At 45.9% G+C, this 9,944-nt stretch overlaps 1 protein-coding gene across 1 annotated transcript in view; it reads right to left on the bottom strand.

Moving 5' to 3' along the window:
* LOC105002773 overlaps positions 1-9,944 on the bottom strand; it is a 33,846-nt gene that overhangs the window by 11,205 nt on the left and 12,697 nt on the right. Inside the window, exons 3-4 of the mRNA XM_010859588.1 lie at positions 1,947-2,110; positions 1,650-1,837 (exon numbers count right to left, since the gene is read on the bottom strand). Coding sequence (XP_010857890.1) covers positions 1,650-1,837; positions 1,947-2,110 — 352 coding nt within the window. The remainder of the gene's footprint in view (positions 1-1,649; positions 1,838-1,946; positions 2,111-9,944) is intronic.

The following is a 9,944-nucleotide window of genomic DNA, read 5'->3' as shown; positions in this document are numbered from 1 at the left end:
ATTCTCCAGGCAAGAATACTGGAGTGGGTAGCCATTCCCTTCTCCAACGGATCTTCTCAACCCAAGGCTTGAACCTGGGTCTCCCACATTACAGGCAGATTTGTTATCAACTTCACCATCTGAGCCACCAGTTGAATTTATTTTCTTAAATATGTCTAACTGTTCCTTAATCAGCAGTTGTTTAAAACACCTCGGTTTCATCTCAGATTACGTATTTAATGATCTCCAAAGGAAGACTTGAAGCTACTCAACAGGGCTCCGATTTTTCTGTAATATGATCCCTTTTACCTGCTATCTGTTGGAAAACCAGCCACTTGGTGAAATTTTTAAGAATGAGTTAATGGGTGATACAGGGAGGCAGGGGGTTCTCCATCCTCACCCTGAGCCTTGTTCCCATAAGATGCCTCAGCTTGAGGAGACCTGAGCTTGTGCAGGATGCCTGTGGAAGGGCTGTGAATTTGGGCTCTGGGCTCCCTAGCTATGGACGAGACAGCAAGTCTTCACATTTGTCTGGTCGGCAACCACAGGGTGACTCCTGAGTTTTGGGCCCCATAGCTCAAGCAACACTTGACAAACAGGAGCCTTTATTACTACACATACCAACCCAGATAGTTCAGACACACAAAAACAGCTTGAAGCTGGGAGAGCATTGGGCAGAACTGTGATGTTTGAAGTATGTACACCTATTGCCTAAGACTCTTGGTTGTGTTCTAGGAGGGAGAGTTTGTTTTGTTTCTCATGGATCACTTTGCTATTTAATGAATTTTTTTTTTAATCTGGCAGTTCTGTGTAGGACACACTTCAGGTTCATTTCCAGGGGAGAATCAGAACCATCAAATTATTGACAATGAATGAATGGATGGACGAACTGATGGGCACTGAGTTGTTGAAGCTCCAATATTTGTCCACCTGATGCAAACAGCCCACTCAATGGAAAAGACGCTGATGTTGGAAAAGATTGAAGGCAGAAAGAGAACAGGCTGACAGAGGATGAGATGGTTGGATGGCATCACCAATTCAATGGACATTAACTTGGGCAAATTCTGGGAAATGTTGAGGGTCAGGGAGGCCTGTCCATGGGGTCACAAAGAGTTGGGCTTGACTTGGTGATTGAACAACAGAAAATGAGTTGCTGGGAGGCACAGATGTTGGGCCAAGGAATTTTACATTTCCTCTTGTCTTTTCATCTGCCCAGCAAAGACTTCTTGTGAAATATCTTAACAGACCAGGATGCAGGCTTAGTCATGTCTGACTCTTTGCGACTGCATGGACTGTAGTCCACCGGGCTCCTCTGCCCATAGAATCCTCCAGGCAAGAATACTGGAGTGGGTTGCCATGCCCTCCTCCAAAGGATCTTCCTCACTTGGGGATCAAACCCACGTTTCCTGAATTGCAGACAAATTATTTGCCCTCTGAGCTACCAGGGAAGCTTGCTTAGGATTACTGAGAGGCAAAGATGAAGTCTGATCCCAGCTGAAAGGGCTCTTGGGGTCGTGAGTGCCTGGACTTGGGTAGAACCAGTGACTTCATCCTGAGCCTCAATGATGCTCACCCTCCCCTTTTCCTGATCCTGGTGAAGGAGCCTTGCAAAGTTGGAGTACTGCCCAAAGGGAGGCGGAGAGGTGCATGCAGAGGAAGTGATCCCACACCATCTTTCCCTCATCTGAGTTTTTCCCCCGGGCCTTCAAATGATATTCTGCTCCCTGACACCCTCCGTCTCCCTCATCTGTAATGACTGGCCTCCTGGGCCCTCCGCTACTTCTCCGCTGTTTCCCTGATCCAGCACTTTTTCCTCGGTGCACTATTTTCCCCTGGATTTTCAAATTCCCTGTGGACCCTAATCAGACAGCAAGCTGCGCACACTTGGCAAGTTTTGAGTTTTAATAAAAAATCGTGTTTATTCCTGTGAAGGCTTTTTTCCTTCCCCATGAATTCTCCTAACGAACGCAGTTTTTTCTTGACTCGGGCTTTTTCTTGAGTTGGGTTTTTCTTTAAAGGTGACTCTACTCGCAGGTTCACTCTGATCTCAAGAGCCAGGAGCCTGTACCGCAACTCCAACAGTTTCAGGTCCTGGGGAAGACTTGCATTAGCCCGCTTCTGGTTTTTGCTCCTGGTGTGTCCAAAGCAATTTAAAATATCAAAGGAAAAGGGAGAAAAGAAATAAGAAATGACCCAGGCCTGCATGAAGATGTAAAAGGCATTCTGATATTCTGAGCAATGAATCAACGGCACCTGATGTCTTAGTCAAGAGCTGGATGAGCATCAGGCCACCTAATAGGTCTGTGGTCCTGGGTTCTGTCCTGGGAGCCACCACAGCAGGGACCACTCTCTGATGCTATGTCACGAATGCGGGGAGAATGATGTTTGCAGAAACTGGTGGTCCCGTCAACCCAGTCCTTCCCCATCTACTATTATTACTACTACTCATAGCTCACCATGAGCCTGGTGTGTGTGCCCAGTCGTGTCTGACTTTGTGACCTCTTGGGCTGTAGCCCACCAGGCTCCTCCGTCCATAGGATTTCCCAGGGGACAATACTGGAGTGGGTTGCCTGCCCTCCCCCAGGGGATCTTCCCAACACCAGGAATGAACTCGTGTTTCCTAAGTCTCCTGTACTGGAGGCTATATCACGTCAAATAGCTGAACTCAGTTTCTTCCTTCCCTCCCTGTCTTAATCCTCTAGCATTGGAGGTGACTGTCAATGAGGCAGTGAAAAATGTGACGATGAAAAGAAGTTGCAAGAAGGAGTAAAGACCTTGTACTGCCTCAGTTGGCACCTCCGGACAGTGCAAGAATTAGACTAGATCTTCATCACGTGGAATGACCTGGACAGCTTTCTAACACTTCACCTGCCCGGCCCTGACCTATTTGATAGTCTCTGAGGAAGGGGCTGATTGTGTATTTTGTTGTGCATTCCTTGGTTGAGGGGCTTCCCAGGTGGCGCTAGTGGTAAAGAACCTGCCTGCCAATGCAGGAGATGTAAGAGAGGAAGGTTTGATCCCTAGGTTGGGAAGATCCCCTGGAGGAGGGCATGGCAACACACTCCAGTAGGTTTGCCTGGAGAATCCCATGGACAAAGGAGCTTGGCGGGGTACAGTCCATAGGGTCACAGAGTCATACACAACTGAAGCGACTTTGCATGCATGCACCTTGGTTGAGACTAATTGGAGAAAGTGATGACTGTCAGGATCCCTCCCCATCCAGATGCTGAGTCAGTGAACCCCTTCTGCCAGAGACCGCAAACTCCTAGGAGATTGTTTCTTTCTTCCCAGAGGATCACACCCTTCCCATCAAAACATAGTAGGTACTCAGGAAACATTTCGGGAATCAAGTAGATGGAGTTATCTTCTTATGTCTCATTTTCTTATTTCTGCTGCTTATGAAAATACATTAGTGGGAATGGACAATTGCGTAACCGTGTGGACTTGATCCATTTATAACACAAAGTTAATCTAACCCAGGTTAATCATCCTGAAGTTCTTAGCCATTTGGAATCTCTCTCTGATGGGACAAGAGGTCATACATTTACAACGTGTGGATTTTATGAATAATTGTTTCCTCTTCCAAATTAAGCTTGTTTTCTCAATGAAAAAATCTACGTTTTTTTCCCCACCTGATCTGAGGTTCTTCTCACACTTGGAGACACCTCAACCCCCTTTTTTTTTTAATAACTCTAGGTCTTTGGACCTTTCATCTCAGTTTTCCTACATATGCCCCTAGCTGCAGTCGAAAAATCTATAATGTGCATCTAGCAAGTGGCCTCCAGAGGGGCCTGACTCGTGGGCTCACCGCACCTGTGTTTTCTAGTGCTTTCTCATTTTAAATGCTCCTAAACCAACAGCCGGCAGCACTGGTCATTAGGGAAGCCGTGGACGCTGAGCCGGCGCATCAGCACAATTACCGGGGCAGGTCCAGCAGGCTTTCTGCTGTGGGTCGGGGCCCCCGGCACTGCAAGTGTCTTCAGTGCATTGGCAGCCTAAGCACTTGTTTTAGGCTTAATTGGCCTGAGGCTGGTACATGGACCCCAGCTTTGTCCCCTGAAGCAATGCACAGAGCACTGTAGTGGAGAAGGGATGAGCTGCTTCCGCAAGGCCTTGTACAAGAGGAATAAAGCCTTGGGTCATTGTTGCCACATGGTTGCTGCCACCTGCTTTGGCCCCTCTCACCTGGGGCTTGCTGCGTAACATGGCATGCGGTGCACCAGTAGTGATGAAATGTACTTTTCTTTTTAATTCTGAGCTCCAACCAAATGCTTTACCATGATGTTTTTCTCCCATAAATCAGCCTCAAGGCATGTGTACACAAACATTTCTTACCAGTCAGCCCTTTCTTGACTGCTCTGTAGGAAAACAAGGGACAGTGTTTTTCCCGTCCTGCTGTCCAGAGAGTGGGTATAAGGACCGCTGGGAGTGGGGAACCAGATGACAGGCTGCAGCCCTGGCTCTGCCCCAGTGCACTTGGGACCTTGGAGTTGACATTTAACCTCTTCTAGCCTCAGTTTACCCATAGGAAAAATGGAAATAGTGATACCTATCCTGTCTATCTCACTGATAATTTAATTATTGTTGTTGCTGTTCAGTCACTCAGTCATGTCAGACTCTGCAGCCTCATGAACTGCAACGTGCCGGACTTCCCTGTCCTTCAGTATCTCCTGCTGCTACTACTAAGTCACATCAGTCGTATCCGACTTTGTGCGACCCCATAGACGGCAGCCCACCAGGCTCCACTGTCCCTGGGACTCTCCAGGCAAGAACACTGGAGTGGGTTGCCATTTCCTTCTCCAATGCATGAAAGTGAAAAGTGAAAGTGAAGTCACTCAGTCATGTCTGACTCTTAGCAACCCCATGGACTGCAGCCTGCCAGGCTCCTCCGTCCATGGGATTTTCCAGGCAAGAGTACTGGAGTGGGGGGCCATCGCCTTCTCTGAGTATCTCCTGAACTGTGCTCAAATTCATGTCCATTGAGTCGATGATGCCATTCAACCATCTCATCCTCTGTCGCCCTCTTCTCCTCCTGGCTTCAGTGTTTCCCAGCATCAGGGTCTTTTCCAACGAGTCAGCTCTTCACATCAGGTGATTGAAGTATTAGAGCTTCAGCATCAGTTCTTCCAACGAATATTCAAGGTTGATTTCCTTTAGGATTGACTGGTTTGATCCCCTTGCAGTCCAAGGGACTCCCAAGAGTCAGTCTTTTTCTAGCATCGCAGTTCAAAAGCTTCAATTCTTCGGTGCTCGGCTTTCTCTATGGTCCAACTCTCACATCCATACATGATTACTGGAAAAACCATAGCTTTGACTGTAGGGACCTTAGTCGGCCAAGAGATGTCTCTGCTTTTTAATAGTTGAGAGAAAGTGATCTGTGAGAAGTACAAAATTATCCAAATGCCTAGTGTTGTTAATTTCCACGACTTGAGTGAATGGGGATGTTTCCCTTTGGATCTGTGTGGTGGCCTGGTTTTCAGTTGCCACAGAAAAGTGTCTTCAGGTCTGGTGTGTCTGGTAGCAGTAGTACAGCCCTCCTTCCTCATCCATCTCTGTGCGTCACATTTCCTAAAGAAGATCTCTGTAGATCATGTGCCAATTTGTTGGGGGCAGTTATCCATCAAGGTGGAACCTGGGTCATTCATCTTTACACCTGGCAGCTGCCGTCGACACATAGCAGATGCTGCCCTGAAGGGCTAGGAAGTGACAGGAACAGCTCATCTGAGAGGGAGCCACAGCACCCTGTGACTTCTGATGTGTGCTTTGGGGGAAGAAATTCCAAAGAGAGGAGGTGTGTTTGAAATTATTGCTCCCCCAAACCCCAATCCTGTTTCACATGTTTTTTGCCCCAATCTAACACCCAAGAAGGAAGGGATGGTCTTGGGAGACTCTGGTCCCATTTCCAGGTGTCTTATTGTCGCTTTGATTAATATTCAGTTCACAGAAGGTATGGAAAGCTCAGGTGAGGCTTTTGTGACCATTCACACTTTGAGGAATTAGGCATCATTTGTGCAGTGAATGTCTGAGCGTGCGCTCTGCTCCGGAAGTACGATGGTGAACAAGACAGACAGGGTCTTTGTTCTCGAGGTCTGACAGTCCAGGGGGAGGACAGGATGACAGGTAACAGGCAGTCACGGCATAATGTGACATGGAGACGCAGGGGGATCGAGGAACTTCTAGGGAGGCAATTCATCTGGATGTGGAGCCTCAGGGAAGCTGCTGAAACATTAATCAGGTGGGAAGGCTGGGAGTCAGAGGGTGGGAGGGCTGTGGGGACAGAGGGACAGCAGGTGTAAGGCCCAAAGTGGAAGTGGGGGGGCTGCATTTGAGCAGCAGTCCAGGACTAGCATCACCTAGGAATTTGTTAGAAATGCAAAGTCTTGGCCCCTACTGCAGGCCTACAGAATCAGAAACTCTGTGAGTGGGGCAGGCCGAGAAGCCCATTTTAAGTAGTTCCCAAGTCATCCTGATCCACATCCTAGTTGGAGAATCACCATGTTAGAGGAAGTGTAAATTGTTTAATACAGAATCTAGCCCAACAAAGCATCTTTCCTTCTGGAAGAGACATGACTTCCATCTCTTCCACTATGGTGGGGTCCCTCCTGGCACCCTGTCCTCCTCTTCTTCCCCACCATTCAACTACAGGGTTTTATTAATATTCTCAGCTTCTAGTGGGGATGGTACTCAACTTTCTGACCTCCACATTCCCCTCCCCCAAAGAGCTACAAAGAGAAATAGACATATCCAGTTACAGTCAGAGATTTCATCAGTCATCTCTCCATAACTGAAGGAAGAAAGAAAAACAGAAAATCAATAAGGATAGAAAAGACTTGCACAACAATATCACCCAACCTGACCTAGTTGACTTTTATGAAACACTCTACTTCCAAACAGGAAAATACACATTTTTTTTTCCAAGTATGCACAGAACATTTACCAAGACAGCCTACATTCTGAGTTATAAAACAAGTCCCAATAAATGCAAAAGGATTCAAGTCACACAAAATATTTCTCTGACCACAATAAAATTAAATTAGAAATAATTACAGAATGATATCTGTAAAATTCCCAAATACTTGAAAACTAAATAATACACATCTAAATATCATATGACCAAAGAAATCAAAAGGGAAATTACAGAATATTTGAACTGAATGAAAATGAAAACACACCATTTCAAAATCTGTGGAAGGCAGCTTAAGTGGTATTTAAAAGGCCATTTTTAGCATGAAACACCTATACACGAGAAGAAAAACCTAAAATAAGTGACCTTAGTTTCTATCTTAAGAAACTAGAAAAGTAAAGGCAAATTAAGCCAAAAATAAGCAAAAGAAATAAAGTAAAAAGCAATGATGTAGGAAAAAAACAAAATAGATAGGAATGAAGCCAAAATCTAGTTCTTTGAGACCATCAGTAAAATTAATAAGCTTCCAGCCAGATTAATCAGGAAAAGAGGAAGAGATAGAGAAAAGATACAAATTGCTAATATCAGTAATGAGAGAGATAATTTTACCACAGATTCTACGGATATTAAAAGGATAATCGGCATAATACAAGCAAATATGCCAATAAATGTAAAATCTTGGATAAATGGACAAATGTCTTGAAAGACAAACTACAAAAGTTCATTCAAGAAAAAGATTGGTAACCTGCATAACCCTATAGCTTTCAATAAACTGAATTCCTTTACATTTTAAGTAAATTCAAAACATTCCCATGAAATAAAACTCCAGACTCAGATGACTTCACTGCTGAATTACAACTGTACATTTTAAGGAACAAATGATATCAATTCTATAAAAATTCTTCCAGATAATAGATGTGGGTTATCTCCCAAACCTTTCTGTGAGACCAGCATTACTCTAATACCAAAACTAGACAGACATTGCAAGGAAACTACAGGCAATATCCCTCATGAATATATATGCAAACATTCTCAACAAAAGTTTAGCAAAAAATAGAGCTAAACAGCATTTATTGTTGCTGTTCAGTCCCTAAGTTGTGTCCAGGAGAAGGCAATGGCACCCCACTCCAGTATTCTTGCCTGGGAAATCCCATGGACGGAGGAGCCTAGTAGGCTGCAGTCCATGGGGTCGCTAAGAGTCGGACACGACTGAGCAACTTCACTTTGTCAATTGTCACTTTCATGCATTGGAGAAGGAAATGGCAACCCACTCCGGTGTTCTTGCCTGGAGAATCCCAGGGACAGAGGAGCCTGGTGGGCTTCCGTCTATGGGGTCGCACAGAGTCAGACATGACTGATACGACTTAGCAGCAGCAGCAGCAAGTTGTTTCCAACTCTTTGCCCATGGACTGTAGCATGCCAGACTTCCCTGTCCTTCATGATCTCCCAGAGTTAGTTCAAATCCATGTCCATTGAGTCGGTGATGCCATCTAACAGTATCCAACAGTTAAACAGTATGTCTAAATAAAAGTACACCATAACAAGTGGGATTTATACTAGGGATACAAGACTGCTGGGAAAGTTTGAGGGCAGAAGGAGAAGAGGGCATCAGAGGATGAGATGGCTAGATAGCATCACTGATGCAATGGACATGAACTTGGGCAAACTTCGGGAGATGGTGAGGAATAGGGAGGCCTGGCATGCTGCAGTGCATGGGGTCACAAAAAGTAAGACATGACTGGGCGACTGAACAACAAGACTGTTTAACATTAAAAAATCAATCAATTTATTTCACATTAACAGGATAAAAGGGGGAAACTACATAATCCTCCAATAGATGGAAAAAGAGAAAAGAAGGAAGGAAGAAAAAAGTATTTGACAAAATCCAGTATGTATGCCTAGTAGATGTTGGCAAGCCAGGTGGAGAAAGGCGTCTATAAAAAACACAGTTCTTGGTGTTCTGAGACTCAGTTTCAACTTTGGGGTAGGAGAGGGGGTGGCGGTTCCCCAAAAATACAACAAATGATTTTGAGACACTAGTAGGGTATCCTAGAATTCAACTAAATTCCGAAACTCTCTGGCGCCAGGAGCCAGCATTAGATTGCACATGTTAAGGGTTCAGTCCTACAAGACTCCTGCCTCCAGCACCTCACCTACTCAGAAGCCAGTCGAAAGCCCAGGCTGTTATCTGTGCTTCTGACCAACTGGCTATAAATCCAAGGTTTCCATGGCCTCCTCCTCAGGTCTCATGACCTTGTGAGAGAGGCTCACAGACTTAGAGGAAAAACTGTAATTACTAGATCGCCGGTTTATTATAAAAGGCTGTAACTCAGGAGCAGCCTGATGGCAGATTTGCACAGGAAAGGCATGTGGGAGGGACTCAGCACCCGTGCCTTTCCAGGTGCATCCTTTTCCTAGCATCTCCACGTGATCACCAACTTGGAAGTTCTTCGAATCCTCTCCTTTGGGGTCTTTATGGAAGCCTCATTGTGCATGCATGTGTGCTAAGTTCCTTCAGTCATGTCCGACTCTTTACAATCCTATGGACAAAAGCCCACCAAGCTCAGATGTCCATGGGATTCTCCAGGCAAGAATACTGGAGTGGGTTGCCATGCCCTGCTCCAGGGAACTTCCCAACCCAGGAGTCTCCTGCAGCTCCTGCATTGCAGGCAGATTCTTTACCTCTGAGCCACAGGGAAGCCCAAGGCCTCATTCAGATCAGATCAGATCAGTCGCTCAGTCGGATCCGACTCTTTGCCACCCCATGAATCGCAGCACGCCAGGCCTCCCTGTCCATCACCAACTCCTGGAGTTCACCGAGACTCACGTCCATCGAGTCAGTGATGCCATCGAGCCATCTCATCCTCTGTCTTCCCCTTCTCCTCCTGCCCCCAATCCCTCCCAGCATCAGAGTCTTTTCCAATGAGTCAACTCTTCACATGAGGTGGCCAAAATACTGGAGTTTCAGCTTTAGCATCATTCCTTCCAAAGAAATCCCAGGGCTGATCTCCTTCACAATGGACTGGTTGGATCTCCCTGCAGTCCAGGGGACTCTCAAGAG

This window comes from Bison bison, unplaced genomic scaffold (assembly GCF_000754665.1).
Source record: "Bison bison bison isolate TAMUID 2011002044 unplaced genomic scaffold, Bison_UMD1.0 scf7180017864456, whole genome shotgun sequence".
NCBI lineage: Eukaryota > Metazoa > Chordata > Mammalia > Artiodactyla > Bovidae > Bison > Bison bison.
The sequence above is the reverse complement of the archived record's forward strand: the minus strand, read 5'-3'. Positions and strand labels throughout refer to the sequence as shown.